Source organism: Alosa pseudoharengus, unplaced genomic scaffold (genome assembly GCF_046254945.1).
Source record: "Alosa pseudoharengus isolate Yale_2024_CS ecotype anadromous, Long Island Sound unplaced genomic scaffold, YU_APseudo_1.1 YU_APseudo_1.1_scf_10, whole genome shotgun sequence".
NCBI lineage: Eukaryota > Metazoa > Chordata > Actinopteri > Clupeiformes > Clupeidae > Alosa > Alosa pseudoharengus.
The window spans coordinates 16,045,226-16,062,506 of record NW_027468565.1 but is presented as its reverse complement, the minus strand read 5'-3'; the positions used below and the strand labels follow the sequence as shown (position 1 = coordinate 16,062,506).

Below are 17,281 nucleotides of genomic sequence, written 5' to 3'. Positions count from 1 at the left end.
TGGTTTCATCTCGTACTATGGGTGTGACGCATGGTTGGTTGTGACACTTAATAATAGTGATGACTCCATCTCCCCATAGCTGATAGCTCCCTCGTTAAATCACATGTGCCAGCACGCGCTCCTACCGTATCTACAATGCTGCAGAGGGGAGACCAGTGATAAGTTAGTGTGCGCTCGCAGGTCAAACATATCTCACGTCACATTAGCTCACCGCACCGATTCCACGAGTTGTCCCCAGCCTCTGAGACATTGTGTATATCATTTCCAAATGGCCCGACTGTCATATTTGAGTCTGACAGTTCATCCGAAGGGAATGATCGCTGTTCTTGTATGATTTATACACATTAGAAAGACAGTTAATGAACATGTCGTGCCTGGAGAATTATTCAAGGACTTGTAGAGCTTCAGGAGTGACTTGTCGTCCTTGCTGTCAAGAATGAAGTCATTGCAACATCATCTGCTGTTATGATAGGGTGTTGTCAAATGTGCAGATCAAGGCCAGCTAGGAAGGGCCTGGCATGGTTTGGCACGTGGTATCTCATATCTACTCATGATTCTGCACCTGTCATGGAGGCAATACAAGTTTATTACGGGAAGGCCTGACACTCAGTGGCAGCGAATGGTACTGCAAAAAATATGGCTCATGTTGTAGGCTAGGCTGTACCCCAGCAGTTGCATCTTTTACATTCTGTTTGCCATAATCTGGAAAGCAATAAATCATCTAATAGGGAAAAGGCAACACACAAAATGTGTCATTTTAGACAATGCTCTAATCTAATGCACTTAAACAAATTAAAACAGGTTTTCCTTCCTCCAGACTTGATTGTGTTAAAACATAAATATAAACATAAATATAATAGCCTACTTCAGTTACCAAAAATATAGTACCTAAATTCTACAAAATAATTTATTTAGGATTTATCCACAACACACACAGCACTCTCACACACATTTGCCAGGGTTGCTTCCCTGTTGTAGCCTAGAAATCTAGACGCACCCTAGCGCACCCTATTATATTTGCTGCCAGGGCTAGTCTAGCAACTCTCTGTTGGCTTGTGAGCTCGAAAAATTAAACTTCTATCAGGCCAATCAAATCGTGTATAGAGTCGTTAGGCGGGCTTAACATAATGATTGATGGCAGAGTTGCAACGGTTTGGCTTGAATTCCCTGCTACTTGAAAACAAATAAGATGGATGTTGCTGTTGGCGAACAGTGTGACATGAGTTAAGCTTTTATTAAGTTGGCAAAAGTTTGAACTAGCCAACTAGCTCCGCTGGTGGGAAACGTATGGGACTCAGCACTGTCCTATTGCGTGCAGAGGGAATTTGAAAGACAACCGATTGTCCCGCCCCTCGGAGTGAGAACTGCGAACGGTGAGTGCCCAGACCCTATATTTTAATGTGGGTCTGGCTCGTCAGGCTATCCCTGTTGTCCTTTAATATGTTGTCACCCAGAGAGAACAGCAGGTGGCACTGTTACATTGTAAGTAACTGCCGCAGCAAAGCCTAAAGATGAGTGTTCTTTTGATTTGACATTACCTTACTGTGAGCGAGCTTGGCACTGGCCTCTTCACCATGCTGATAATCCCATTTCTGAATTAAACACAATGTCATGAAGCATAAATCAATAGAAACATCCACTTTTTATTTATACACTGTCATCAAGGACATCATTTGCCAGACTTCTGCCAGGGCTTTTAGTGTGTGTTTGAGTAAGAGTCTGAGAGACTAGAGTTCTGTCCCATCACACCTCACAGAGCTCACCTTCCAGTAACACCTCCGGACATAGCATGGAGCACCAAAACCTATCAATTTCATTTCGGTTGAAGGCATGGTCAGAGTTTGTGAAATGATAACAAATTTAGGGGAATTAACCAAGACCTTGAAAATGTGGTGAAGTAAAATCAATTAAACCTCCTTCAGTTTTACACATATTTGGCACAAAACAGCATCTATCAATGTCCGCAAACAGAGCTGACAAACTTCAATTACATTCACTTTACCTCTTCAACAGTATACAAGTATACAACAACTTTATGTCAAAAACAATATCAAAGAATTTGAAAAACCAAGAATCGAGACATTTACAAAACAGAAGTTTGGTTTGTATTTGGCACAAGGAAAACCAACTGAAATCAAAGGCCAAAGCAGCTGTCACAATACAATTCAATTTCCCACCAAACCTTGGGCCACTCTTTTTATAACACATTCTGTGTCTATTTTCTTACCTTGCATACGCTCAAACACACACACACACACACACACACACACACACACACACAAAAGCATTGGGATGCCTGCCGTTACACCCACAGTAACTTCAATGACGTCCCACTCTAAATCCATAGGTACGATTATGGAGTTGGTCCCCCTCTTCAGCTCTAACAGCTTCCACTCTTTTGGGAAGGATTTCCACCAGATTTTAGAGTGTGGAAATATTTTCTCATTCATTCAGAAGAGTGTTTTGTATTTACGAGGTCAGGCACTGACGTTAGGCAAGAAGGCCTGGCTTGCAATGTCTGCTGTTCCTCCCAAAGGTGTTTGATGATGTAGAAAACCCTGTTCTCTGCAAGCCAGTCACGTTCTTCCATACCGAAATCACTTACATGTGTCAGCATGGACCCTGCTCTGTGCACTGTGTGCAGTGATGTTGGTTAAAGGTTAATGCCATTTCAGAGGTTGGGATTGGGTTAGTGAAGGGAAATCTTAATGTTTCAGTATACCAAGAAATTATGGATCATTGTATATTTCCAGGTTTTTGGGAACATTTCGGGGAAGTCCTTTTCATTTCTGGCTTTACTGTAACACAGTGCACAAAGCAAGGTCCATGAAGACATTGTCGGTGTGAAAGAACTTGCCTCATCCACTGAAAACAGGGTTGTATATGCTATCAAATACCTTTTGGAGGAACTAGAAGAGATATTGCGAGCCAGGCCTTCTTGTCTAACATCAGTGCCTGAACTCACAAATACTGAATAAATGGGCAAAATGTCCAGACACTCTCAAATCCTTCGCAAAAGAGTGGACGCTAATACAGCTGCAAAAGAGGTGGGGGGTCCATATAAATACATATGGATGTTGAATGGGATGTCATCAACGTTCCTGTGGGTGTAATGGCAGCTGTCCCAATACTTCTGTCTATCTAGTGTCCGTCACTCAAACATGGTTGAGGCCAGCCCTGTTTGTCTGAAGGTCTCAGCCACCTGTTTGGAATGCTGTATTTTGGCGGCGAGCGCCTCAAACACGTCGTTCTGGTCCAGTGCGGTGGCTGTCCGGTAGATGAAGGTCCCCAGGGCCTCCAGACCCCTCATGCCCAGGTTCACCCCGCAGCCTTCAGGGAAAGAGCACAGCACAGCTCAGTCTCCTCCACCACCACCACCACACGCCTGGCCTGCCAGCACTTAACTCAGCCGGTACAGCCCAATGGCCCACCTCAGGGCCTTGAAACTGCTGCTTCGGCACACTCTATATTAACCACTGTGCATCTGCTTTAATCTAAGCTGTACATTTACTTGCACTTAAGCAGGTGCACTTGGAGTGTATGCCAGCAGCGCCCCTCTGCTCCCCCACACCGTCTCCCTTATCTAACCCTGGCTCCCCCTCACTCCTCCATGTTTGCGGTCTCCCTGCTCTGCTTCTTGACATCGTGTGGGACTTCGTTCTTTGCCCCCCCCCATCACACCGACTGCACACACCACCCACTGTGATGACGCTGCACAGTGCATCTCAAATGTGTGCTCTAAAACCTGGGGCTCTCTCCTCGCAGCACAGAGCTCACATATCAGAGACCAGAGCCAATCAGAGAGTGAGGCACAAAAACAACCTGTGAGAAGCAGGCTGTGGAGCCCAGGGCTGCTTCCTAATACAAAGGAAGGCTTGATGCTGGTGTAGGGGGCTAAATAGGAGCGCTACTGGCGCAGTTTATGAAGAGGAGGGACTGACACACGAGAGGGAGAGCTGCCGCGACTGCCTGGCGAGAGAGAGAGAGAGAGAGAGAGGGCCTGTCACTGAGCCACAGTGAGTGTCTGTGATTGGCTGTGTGGCGGAGAGCGTTTCATAACGACTGTCGCTGAGCACAAAAGTCACCCTCTCACATCTATTCTAGTCGCCTGGCTGCTTTCTCACCCACTCTGCCTCTCACCTCACGCGCAAGCACACACTCACACTTCCTACACACACGCACACACACACACACACACACGGACACACACACGCGTGCGCGCACACACACACACACACACACACACACACACACGCACACACACACACACACACACACACACACACACACACACACACACACACACACACACACACACACACGCGCGCGCGCATGCGCACAATGAGTAGGGGTTATTAAGTGTAGAGACAAAGTGTCTCAGACACAGTTCTTACTATGACTCAGAGAACTTAGGGGTACAGGCTACTTGGCTCAACTGCCATGAGCCTGCAGTTTAAAAAGCCCCAAATAACTTCCTCATGGCTCGTAGAAAACAAGGATAAGCAAAATCAAAGACAGAATTTCTAAACTGATCTACCTTTTCAACTATGTATAAATAATTACATAGACTAATATGCATCTTTATTCCTTTATAACCCTTGAATGCATTACGTCATAATACTTTGTAAATACTGGGCTCAAGTAAAGTGTTCAAATTGACATCCCTCTTTTCTGACATCCCTCTTTTCTCTACTTCCCTTTCCTTTCTTTGCCTGCATACCTCATCCCTCTTTTTAAGCCCATGGCCTCACCTGTGTCAAAGTTGAGCACGCGTGCTGCCTCTCCCTCCACGGTCACCGCTACGTTGTCGCCCTCGATGTAGGCGGCATTGACGCGCCGGTGCGACAGCATGATCTCAAACAGCTTCCGGCTGCACTGCATGCGGTGCAGGGTCAACTCACTCAGCCGCGGCTCGATGTCCGTCTTATAGGCGTTAAAGGACTGGTGAAAGATGTTCTTCATGATCTATAAAAGGGAGGACATTTTAATGTCCAAGATGAAGTGTGTGACTGTGTGCCTGTCTTTGTGTGTGTGTGTGTGTGTGTGTGTGTGTGTGTGTGTACTTATAATTTAACTTACACAGTGCCTTATCTTAATTCAAGGTCACTTAACCGAATGAATGAACCAACAAGATAAGCAACATGAAAGGAAATAAAGCAGAGCAGTAAAAAAAAGATGAACTTATGTAAAGGACATATTGCTATATAAAACATATCTGCATGCACCCATGTTCTAATCCATCTTTGAGTACCATTATTATGAGTACTTGGTAGCAAGTCCCTTCCCTTCATCAGCAGCTACAATAAGGAGTTTTAACAAAAATGTTTGCAGATTTACAATAATAATATTCTAATATGAGAGCATAATTAATACTGTGCTTTTAAATTGTTTTGTTCAGTGCATATTGATTGTATGCTCTGGGCTTTACATGTATTGGGTTAAGAAAATGAAACATTTCCTCTGCTCTTTCTGTTATATTATTATGCTAGGCCTGGAAGCATCTGTATTCAGGACAAGAAAAAAAAAAGGGAAAATTCTGCAAGGCCCTTTAGCAACAGACCCAAAACTGTGACATTTGAAATATCTGGGCCTGGATCATTTGATGATTTGTGTGATGGAAAAGCTCCTGCAGTTGGGAGATGATTTGTCACTGCAGAGGCACAAGTCTTAACTGCCACAGTGAAATAAATCATTGCAAATGAATAACCGCTGTTCAATGTATCAACCAGCTCCTTTACTATATTACTATAAAACCATTAAAGGATAATTCCGGTATGAACACCACTAACCACTCGGTGAGTTGTACAGTTTTGAAAACGAACGTTAAGGGTTGTTTTAAGGACACGTTTGTGCATGCTTATACTGTAGCCAGCCACTCTGAAACAGTCAAAGGCGATTCAAAACGAGTCAGAAAGTCGAGACAGGACCCATCGTCAAAATTTCGGTGTCCACCACTCTAGTTCATCCAAAACAAACCAGAAAAGGGACTCAAAGTGCTAAATACCTGAATTATCCTTTAAGCTTCATCAATATCAAAAAGAGCTATAAGCTGCATGATAGCGAGCTTGTAAGGTTTAGGATGGCATGTTCAATCCAGTGTCCATTGTTTTACCCTTTCAAGAACATCTGAGATCTCCCATCTCCTCCCATCTCCTCTGTGCTGAGCCTACATCGTTGCATGGCTCAATTCTCTTTCAGTGAGGAGCAGCCTGTGGGTTTTTTGAATGCTCTAATCCCTCCCCTTTCTCAGGCAATCTTAGGCCAACTGCTATATCATGAATAAAGTGCACAACCGCTTACAGTAAGTGTGCTGCTTTCCTCCAAAGACATATTGATCTCTGGGTCTCCTTTTTCAGACCAGAGCACCCTGACAATTAGCCCTCTCCAAGAAGGTGCACCTGCGCCTCCTTTAAGATAATACCAGAGGCCTGGACATGGCGTACTACACCATCTGGACGAGTGACTTCGTCACACCGAAGAGGCAGCAGAAAATATCTCCTGATGGAGGCTGCGGCTTGTGACTCATGCCTTGAGCATCCCTCCCAACTGCAGCCCCACCGCCCCTGCCAACAGAACCCCCCCCCCCCCCTCTCCTGGCCCCCATGGACACGCGGGCCGTAACCAGGTAACAGTAGCGTCTCGCTGAGGGATGGCCTGATGTCGTGCTCTGACGCCATGTGCTCATTAAGCCCTAACTCCATTTATCTTGCTTCTTCTCTCTCTCTCTCTCCCCTCTCTCTCTCTCTCTCTCTCTCTCTCTCTCTTTCTCTCTCTCTCCACCACACTCTTTCTCCCTCTCTCTCTTTTCCTTATGCCATCAGCCCCATAATCCATTCCTTTCCCACAAAAAGAAAAGCATCATAAAATGGCAATATAATGCATGTCTGAGAATAGCAGAGATGTCTCCATTTCATTCTCCTGACATCCTCATATTTATTCATTCCTTCATTTATTCGGTATTTACTCCTGCATCCTAGTTGTTTTGAAGTTGGTGTCTCTTCCTGTTCCCGTATTCGTTTGATCATTGGTTTCGTTCGTTTCACCCAGTTACTTACATTCCACTCCTGCAATCCAGCTCAGCTATGACATGGAAGTGTGTGGGAGAGAAAGAAGCGCTCGCCTGGTACCCCCCCAGCCCGACCCCCACCCCGCTTGCCTGCTACAACCACATTCTGCAGGTTTGTCATGGAAGGAACGCGGCATCTGCGACACAAGTGCCACTCGGCACAAAGTTCCCCAGTAACAGCAGGCAGGTGAGCAACAGCTTGTGGGTTTTGTGAACGCTCCAATCCCTCGCCTGTCTCAGCCATTCACATGGAAATGCACACGGCGCAGCGTGGCGCGCTCCACATCAAAGGGAGCCGGGGCCGGAGGAGATGAACTCGCACAGACACTCACAAACCGACGGGGTGGAATACCCGGCAGGGGTGAGCTCTCGAGTTCAAAATCATCCCACAGCTGTGAAATTGAGAAGTAGGCAGGCTAGTCCTTAGCAAAATTGAGTTGTCAGAAACTTCGTTCACACCGTCTGGTATTTTAATTCTTCATTGATCTTTGTTAAACTTAGACATGGGGTGCCAAGCCTGCATTAAAAGTTTCATCTTTCTCCAGTAGAGAAGTAGGCCTACATGCAGGCAGTGGTGCACATTCATGTCAGTGTGCAGGTGCAGCACTCTGTGTTGCCAGGCAGTCATATACATTACATTCATCTTGCTCTCGTGCGTCATAATAGGCCGGCTCCACTTGGCCCCAGATAGATGTCCTGTCGGCTGTTATTCAAATAATCTATAGTGTTCCACATACCGAGGAGTTAGTGGTGTGACGCAGGAAGCGCATCATCTTGCTGTCCGCAGCTGTGCAGGCCAGGGCCATGTAGCGGTTCCGGAATGTGCCGTAGATCTTGAGGTGGAAGCCTGGCTTGGCCGTGGTGTGGCCAGATCCCCGGGGCTCCTTCAGTACGTCCACCCCGTACGCCGACAGGTCAAAGTACAGGCTGTGAGCCTTGATCTCAGGAGTGGGCACCTGGACAACAATACAAAAAAATGAGAGAAAATGAGAAAAGAGCTTTCAAATGGGATTTTAATTCTAGGGTCAATCTGTGAGGAAAGATAACAAAGAAAGGCAACTAATTCCTCTGAGGTTATTCAAGGACATCATTATGCACAGTGGAGCATAATAATAACTGCAGAAATTAATTAAAATTGTACTTGGCTCACAGTTGAGTAAACACAAATGGCCCCTCAACCCTCATAACCACTGATAATTACTGCATTCTCCTTTTCTCTTTCTTTCTCCTTCTATGTCTCTCTCCGTCTCCTACCTGCTTACACTTACACTTTCTCTCTTCTACTGCACTGTAGCCAGTATATGAGCTCAAATGATATAAACGGATAAACTGATGTCTGTCTGCATAAAGAAGTCAGCTCATGATGGCAGTGGATGGGATAAGGATATTCCAGAGCTAAGGCAGTAAGGAACAGAAAGATATGGCAAAGGGCACATCAGTGCATTTGCTGACAGACCTGCCAAAGAACAAAACACTTCTTCTACAGCTCCTTACTGAGCTCCTTATGAGACACTGTGCTGGGTTCTGGAGGAGGTAACTGGAGGCACTAGGCAAAGGGTGAGCTGTCAAGCTAATTAGTAAAGGGCCATTTGCAGTGGTACAGTGAGTATACATTCACTCAGATATATGAATCATTTACACCACCACCAGAGGATGGTATATAATTAAGCTGTCGTGTTGTTGCTTGTGGTTAAGTATAACCATTCTAAAACAAGTGTAGATATGCTCAGTGATGCATACCATGTGATAAAATCAGCACCAATGTTTTGCGGTTTGGGATTTCTGCCACCAGCACACTCCTTTAAAATTTTAGACTTCTGGTCTTCAGCTACCTTGTCCATTCAAATGACTGGTCTTCGTGTGTATTCCTCGTCCCCTTGACCTTCTCTTTACTTATCTCTAAGCTCCTGAATCTCCCAGCTCTGCAGTGCTCAAGTGCACTAGAGGGAACCTTTTACTTCCTCCACATCCAAACTGATCAAATTTAGCAGCAAATGAAATGAGGGAAATTAGATTGCACGGAGCAGATTTCCTGGACTTGGCAACAGAAGCATCCACACAAAAACAATTCAATACCTTCAGCAAACTTCAGGGCAATTAGCTGAGGTCAAATCAGGAAATTAAATGTTAGCTTTTTGCTGTCTTATGAAATATGAACCTCAGATTGTACCCTTTCTTCAGTCTTTGTGTGTGTTTGTGTGTGTGTGTGTGTGTGTGTGTGTGTGTGTGTGTGTGTGTGTGTGTGTGTGTGTGTGTGTGCATGTGCGTGTGTGTGTATGTGTGTGTGTGTGTGTGTGTGTGTGGCACATATTTGAGTGTGCATTTAGATATGAGGATGTCAGGAGAATGAAATTGAGACATCTCTGCTGTTCTCGGGCATGTATTATACAGTATAGACATTTTTGGATGCATCTTTTTAATCTCTCATTCTCTTTATGTCATACAAATAAAGTGAACAAATTTGCTTAGTCACTATCATCTTCATCATCTTCCTGTTTTAGTTCACTCCTGTGAGGAATCAGCTAGCCTATCATACTCAACACTATGCTAGTTGTTTATCTAACCTGCCGTGGAGCTGTTAGGCCATGTAAGGTGTTTGATGAGTAGCTGTGCAAATATCACAGTCTGGCTGGCACTGTGGCAATCAGCCTTAATTTTCCTGCCTGTCCTCTCCCCAGGTTCCCCTATCTGATGCACACATCTACATGAACAGGTCCAGAAAAACAAACTCTCTCAGCAAGATAGACACAAGCTCTCATATCTACAGAAAGCAGATACACAATAGAAACGTAGTACTTGAGGTAGACCTGAAGTGTTAGCAATGGACTTTAGTGTCACTAAATTCTTTCTAAGTAAAGTTTTGTTCTAGTCACTACAATTTGTTATATTTAGTTTCTATTTTATTAAAAATAAAACAGAAGATACACTGCCGTTCAAAAGTTTGGGGTCACTTAGAAGTGTCCTTGTTTTCATCATTAATGTTGTAAATGACTGTTACAGTACTGCAATATCTACATTGCCCATTATCAGCAACCATACATCCAATGTTCCAAAGGCATATTCTGTTTACTAATCTGATATCATTCTAAAAGGCTAGCAGAGATAACATTGGAGAACCCTTTTGCAATTATGTAAGCACATAATATTATGTAAGCACATAGTGTAATCTGAAAAATTATGTAAGCACATAGTGTAATCTGAAAACAATGCAACTGATCTCAGCTGGTACTCTTTCTATAATGGGAGTGGAATGGAAATTTCCAAGTGACCCCACACTTTTGAACAGTAGTGTATCGGAACGTCACCTATTACCGCCAGTCCCTTATTTCCGCCCTCTTACGTGTATGTGTCACACAATTTCTATGCAAACCAAGACGGTGGATTCCTAAAGAAACACAAGCACCCACACCATAAGTGAATCTAAATTAGCTATGTACCAAAAAGGACATTTTATTGTGACTCCAAGAGCTGTAAACAGTGTTGTAAGGCTGCGTGTACAAATCCGCTTGGAGCTCCAGTAGAATTTTGATTTGTGACGAGAATTCTCAGTCTAACCGTTGATGTGCCATGTGAAAGGCCGGAAATAGGCACCCACCAGCCCAGCACTAAACTCCAAGCGTGGTAAACAAAATCGGATATTTCAGGCAGTAAAAGCCCCGGTAAGAATCAAACCAGATTTTGTTCAAATCTACACACCTATGGCTACCGGAAAATGTAAGGTTATCAAATTTTGAAGCAGTAAAAAACATCTTTGTTTTAGATTTTTTGAACGAAAGGGGTGGTAGTTGGTGCTTTTACGATATATAGCTAATGTATGTTTTTACTTGTTCAGTGTGCTGCCTGGAACTCTGCCTGGTGTTCCCACCATGCTGCTCTCCCAGTTGAGATAGAGGAATGTCTGAGCCAAAGTGATCCAGCCTCAATCCATCTCAAGCCTGCGAAGTCATTACTGCTGCCCAGTAGCCTACTGGCTGCTTTACTTCCCCGCAGGCCCCAGCACTGCATCAGCTGATTACTGACAGGTGGCCGCCGCAGGTCCGCAAGACTGAAAATAGACTAAGCTATTTCCGCCGTAGTTTTTACTTTACCATGACATATGACCGGCTGTGTGGTGTCGTGAGAGAAAGTAAACAGAGGCAAAAAGACAGGTGTGATAAATGTGCAAATCAAATGCTTGAGTAGATGCGCAAGAGGCGATGCAGGAAGCTTGTGCTAATTGTCTGGGGTTTGTTGTGCGCGGCGGCTGGCTGCGTCACCGACCTTTTATTTTCCCCTCGCCGAGGCCCTCACTAATCATTCATTACTCATTCATTTCCTCACCCCTATTCATGCTGGTGTCAGCCACTCGCCACAGGAAGGGCCCCCCTGCGCCTATCAGCTCTGTGCATCTGCACTGCATCCATATTCAGCCCAGAGGCCAGGCCAGGAGGGGTCAGCGGAACAGATAGCTCAGATGCAGAAAGAGGCTCCACGGAGGCAAGAACGCATGATGATCAGAGCACCGGAGCCTGATATAGCCCGGCTATAATACGTACCTGTGGAACTCCAAAAGCCTGCCAGGGCATAGATTATGATCTCTCTCTCTCTCTCTCTATCTCTCTCTCTTTCTCTCTCGCACTGTTTCTTTCTCTCTCTCTCTCTCTCTCATATGTGTCCTCCTGGCTGATTGACTCTGATACAGTCAGACAGTTTGACAAAATAAGTGGGTCCTATGAAGGTTTAAACACACACAGGAAATAGAAAAAAGAATAGAAATGATTTCCTCAGACATCTCATAATTGGGGAAAACCAACCACTGACATAAAACCAGTTATTATCAGTCTAAAAATCAGGAACCGTGGTGCAGCTGTAGAATTGGTGTCCTTTGGCACATATGGGTTCAGTGCCCACCGGAACCCAGGATCCACAACCAGACATCATTTCCTGAACCCACTCACACCATATCTCTCTATCACTCATTTCCTGTCCTCTCTACAAATCCACAAAAACATCATATGAAGCATGTTTTGTTAGGAGGGTTGTAAGGCTTGTACAGTAGGTCTGACCTGCCGCTGGTCCAGTCTTTCAATGGTGGCGTTGGCTCCGTAGGCATGGCAGGACTCCACTAAGTAGTCTGAGCTGATGCCCAGCACTGAGCAGGAATCCCCACAAGAGCCGTCCGCAACCACAATCACCCGCGGCCACTGCCCACACGGGATCCGCCGCAGGTAGTCCTCGGAGAACTGAGAGGGCAAGCAGGAGAGACAGAGCACAGTCACCAGGTTGGAGAGAGAAAGAACAGACAGAAGTGAATAGCACACAGTGAGAAAACTGATAGAGAGAGAGAGAGAGAGAGAGAGAGCATTTGAGGACTATGAAGGTCAGATGAGGCTCTTTAGTATTTTGGTGAGGCATGACCTAGTCCTAAATATGCCATTTCAAGCTCCACACTATCAAAGTGTGACTTCCTCAGTAAATCTCTTCAGAGTGCCTGTGTGAGGAATCTTCAGACACACAAATCTGGAAGTTCTCTGAAGCACATCAGTCAGATGTGGAGACACACAGGGCACACACACACACACGGGTCCATGTGACTCACAGTTCCCACTCGCGCTCTATTCTGCGACAGCTTGGCCAGATGGGGATGTTTGGCACGTCATCCGCTAAGCCAAACAAATCAAAATAACACTGACCTCATTCTGACTGACACATTTAAAACCGCTATATTACATAGTAGAAGCCATCAGGCTGTTCAAAAGCATCCTTAATAATGTTGAGGGGGGGGAGGTCAGTTAGCCAAATTGATTTCCCAAAGTGACACTGGGATTGATGTCTTCATATTTCAGTCATTGGATTTGAAAATCAAATATGTATCCTAAACCTGTATTTTACAAATTGAGGACAACAGGTGATCCTGGAGCCCTCCTTGGAGATGTTTTCAAGTGTGTGTGTGTGTGTGTGCGTGTGTGCGCATTGTGTGCATGCCTGTGTGTAAGTGTGGGTATGTGAGGATGTGTGGGTGTGTGTCACAAACAAGGTGGCTGAGCAGAGACTGAGCTGGCCCTTTAAGAATCTCTTCCTCTCTCTCTCTCTCTCTCTCTCTCTTTCTCTCTTTGTGAGTGTGTGTGTCTGTGTGTCTCTCTGTGTGTGTCTGTGTGTGTCTCTCTGTGTGTGTGTGTGTTTGTGTGTGTGTGTGTGTGTGTGTGTGTGTTGTACAAATATGAAGGTTTGTTTAACCTGCTTTAGTTTACACAGCCACAGTGGGTATCCTGCAGTACAGGATATGCCACTAATGTGACATCAACATTCACACTCACATGATAATATTTACAGTTTAGAGACTGATAGTTAAACACTGAAGTAAATCACAAATGATTAAATTCACCCGGTGGGAGGTCATATTCCTTTAAACCAACACAAGCACTGGCACTATCACAATTCTGTCACAGGAATACCTAAAACAGAACAGGCTGTATGCAGAGTTATATCACTAAGACATTGTATATGCATTTAATAAGAAAGTGGATCATAACGCAATGTTTCACTGATCCTGTGTCAGGCATCATATTTCTTTTTAAAGGTCAGTTGGTCTCTGAATAAAACACACTGAGACAGACACAGGCAGTAAGAGAGAGAGAGAAAAAACAGAGAGAGAGAGAGTAAACAAGGGGGGTGTATGAGTGTGTGTGTGTGTGTGTGTGTGCATGCGTATGAGAGTTTCTGATCTTAACATCTGAAAAGACATCATGACCTGAGAGTCAGTGTGTGTGTGTGTGTGTGTGTGTGTGTGTGTGTGTGTGTGTGTGTGTGTGTGTGTGTGTGTGTGTGTGTGTTAAGGAAAAGGTCATGCTCTCCCCTATCTGAAGAGAGAGGGAGCCATCTCCTTGTGAGAGAGAGGAGAGAGGAGAGAGCGGCTGAGACCTCTCCTCTGTCTCTGAAGCCCAGGGGCAATCAAGTTACCTCGGGATGAATTCTATCTAGACGAGTCCCCAGTGTGAACACTGGATCTATTAAATCACTTTATTACTGGTGCCAGAGGGGGACATGCGTCAGCACTCTCGCCCGTGTCCACCTTACACACAATCAGCCTCGGAGCAACTGTAGCACACACAGGGCCGCACAGCAGGGAGCAAATCCAATATGGAGATGGGCCTCGGCCACAGCCACAGCTTCAGGGTTCCCTTAAGACCCCGCTGCTCATCTCTACAAACCAACAGGGGGCTTTAGCTCACAATCCCAATCACTGTTTAGTGTTCAAGCTTCCCCTCTAACACAGTCTACATCCAGTGTCCCCTACAGGACTGGACTGGGCTAAACCATTTTAAAATGACGAGAGAGAGAAAGAGAGAGAGAGAGAGAGAGAGAGGAAACCTCTTCAAATGTGCCATGACAACAACGGACTGAAGGGATTCAACTGAGGGTTGAATTGTGCAACTACCAGTCATGGGTCAAAGTTCAAAATGTCAGTTGTCACACAACTTAAGGGTTGGAGAGCTGGTTGGCATGTCATTATACGACTATTCAGAATCCTCTCCAGGCTATATCTGTCATTTATAAAACACTTACGTGGCTCTTTTGCTGAATAGCCAACACGTCACTGTTATTGCTCAGAAACAAAACATGAGCTGTCATTTCATGTTTTATTGGAAGCTATTAATACTTCAGCCGCTACTGCTCAGACAAGTCCTAACCCATGGTGTGCTCAGCAACTCAGTTCCATAGCCGTGACAGAGATAAATATCCTGGAGGGACTGGATTATGCATTCTAATATTGGCTGCTGCATTCTGAGCGGGATGCTATCTACATTCGAAGCCAGAATCACAGGGGTATATTAAAGTCACCCCAGACGATCACGCATCTCCTCAAGTGGGAGAGGTAAACAGGTCCGATCCCATTGGCTTTGATTCATGCCTGCACTGGAAATTACATCTGACATCAAAGGGAGCAGATCACTCCCATCTGTGTCTAGACTAGTCTGAATATTTGTGTTCTGCCTCCACCGCCACCCCTCACCTCTTCCATGGGCTTCACAGGCAGGGGAATAGAAAAACAAAATAATCCATGTCCCTGGATGGCATTAATCATCATGTCACAAAGTAACTTAGCAACCTGATAACAAGGCTACAATATTGTTCTGAAACGCTTTGTCTCCCAAGGCCAGGAATGAATGCTTCCTATTGTTCAGGAGGGGAAGTGAGTCTTTAAAATAAATCCTGCAATCCTGCAAAAGTCAAACTGGCTCCCTGAGACATGATTTTAGGAATACAATCCTTAGGCCCATCAAAGGTTCATCCATAGTCCTATATTTCCAGCCAAAACTATATCTAACATGACAGCTTGTTCACTTGCATAACACTACTTATCCCTCTAATGAGGCATATGACAGGCAGTGAATTATAACTTGGCTGCATCCACACATTCTTAAGAGTCTCATTCTCAATGGGAATAATTGCAGTAACCATGCACAATTCATGCATGGTGCTTAGGCTCTAGCCCATATCTGAATGCCCAACAATCTGTAAGAGTTTAAGTCAGTCAGACCCTCTGCACGCTTGACAGGTCAGAAAGTCAGCATGCCTAATTCCCGATTGTGTGAGTGCCAAAGGAAGAAGGTTTAATTTGGGTGATATTCAAAATCAGCTAGTTGTACAATGTTACCTTTGTTCCCAGGTGAACTTTAATATCGACCTTTTGCTTCTTTTGCTCCAGAATGCTGAGCAGGTACTCCTGGAACACGCCAATCTTAGTGAAGAAGTGGTCGTTGTGCCAGCACCCCTCCATGTTATCAAAGTCTACTCCCAAGCCCAACAGGAACCTGACGCTGCGGGGGTCCAGTGCGATCTGCTGTGGTCTGCACAGCAGCGCGGTCCTGTAGCGCTCATCCAATACCGTGAGTTTCAGCACCTTTCCCGAGCGAACAGCGACCAACGCGGCGGTCAGACCAACAGGACCAGAACCCACAATCAGAACCGATATCCGAGCTCGCCATTGCCTAATCCGGTCTAAGCTCACTTTGACGACCACATACACTACCACCGCCAGGAAAGTGCTGAGTGCTGTGTCGTAGACGAGGGCTCGGTAGTTCTCCTCTTCCACGCTGCTGTTGATAAGGTCCCCAGGATTTTCAGTTTGTGCTCCGTCCATGTCGTGGTTAAAGAAAGAGAATTAATTAAGAGGGTGAAAAAACCTTCTGGTTTCACTTGTTGGATAGTCGTTTTAAATCCATCTGCAACACGGTTGCCCGTGAACCAAATGTAGCCGACACGCAAGCATCGGGGCTATCTTGAGGTGGCGATAAGTCGGAAAAGTGCAATGAGTCCAGCACGGCAGTTCACATTTCTGAAAACATTCACTATGATGAGCAGTTGGAATCATAAACTGGTACTGGTACTGTTCCCTCTTCCCCAGTCGCGTGGGCTGGATTTCAAACCCTCCGGGTAACACGGTGCTGCTTGAGCCTCCGTGGCTTCGACGTTGTGTAGCCCTGCTGAAGGAACGCCTCTGCGCGCGCCCTGCCTGGGACAGGGCTCTTCCCAAACCAGCGCGGTCTCTCCAGGCTGCAGGTGCTGTACACGTGGGTGCGCGCAGTTTTTGTCATAGTTTTGAACAATAACGGGATTGTGAATTGTGTTTTCTAAGGCAAATTGCATCGATGTTGCTTGCGTTTCAGGCTGAGGGGACACGATATTAATTTTCCAAATAAAGTTTCGGATGTGGCGACCTCTGAATAGCACACAGATCGGTTGAATTATCAGTTTCATTCTAGCGCTTAGTAGAAGGACGCAGAGCTACACCAGGGCACGAGTCGATTTTTGTAACTTGACCGTGATGTATTTTTAGCTTCAGAGGCTCAGAGGGCCCATAACTAGCTCTGTGTTTTATCCAGAGCCATATTGATTCAATGGAGCTAAAAACAATGACGCTGATGGGAAACAGATTCACTCTGGCCATTAATTTCTGCACGAATCTACACATGATTTACTGTTTGGACCCCCCTCACCACACTGTGTAATGTGAAATGAAATTTAAAAAAATGTGAATGTGTAATGTGAAATAAGAAAATCATGATCTACTGTATGTTTTGGATACGAAAGAGAGAAGTGCTTAAGAAATCATAGTATCACTCCAATAGAGATGTTAGCCTAATGATTATTATAGTAATATTTTTTTTCTTGGACATTACAAGTCACATCATCTCTTTTGTGATGTTCTGAGGCCCACAGAGCTTACTTTTT

At 45.1% G+C, this 17,281-nt stretch overlaps 1 protein-coding gene across 1 annotated transcript; it reads right to left on the bottom strand.

Moving 5' to 3' along the window:
* Positions 1–2,533: 2,533 nt before the first annotated feature.
* On the bottom strand, positions 2,534–16,501 carry LOC143139893 (uncharacterized). Its single transcript, XM_076300719.1, has 5 exons — positions 15,705–16,501; positions 12,112–12,288; positions 7,804–8,022; positions 4,752–4,965; positions 2,534–3,330 (listed from the first exon to the last, which is right to left on the bottom strand). Exons 1-5 carry the CDS (start codon positions 16,188–16,190, stop codon positions 3,152–3,154), a joined length of 1,275 nt encoding a protein of 424 aa, XP_076156834.1. The 5' UTR covers positions 16,191–16,501; the 3' UTR covers positions 2,534–3,151.
* Between the last annotated feature and the right edge of the window lie 780 nt (positions 16,502–17,281).

Coding starts and splice junctions, on each gene's coding strand:
- LOC143139893 (XM_076300719.1), bottom strand. CDS start 16,190: ATGGACGGAGCACAAACTGAAAATCCTGGGGACCTTATCAACAGCAGC. Junction 12,289..15,704: donor AAGTTCACCTGGGAACAAAG/GTAACATTGTAC, acceptor TTGCCCTCTCAG/TTCTCCGAGGACTACCTGCG. Junction 8,023..12,111: donor AAAGACTGGACCAGCGGCAG/GTCAGACCTACT, acceptor ATTGTTGTCCAG/GTGCCCACTCCTGAGATCAA.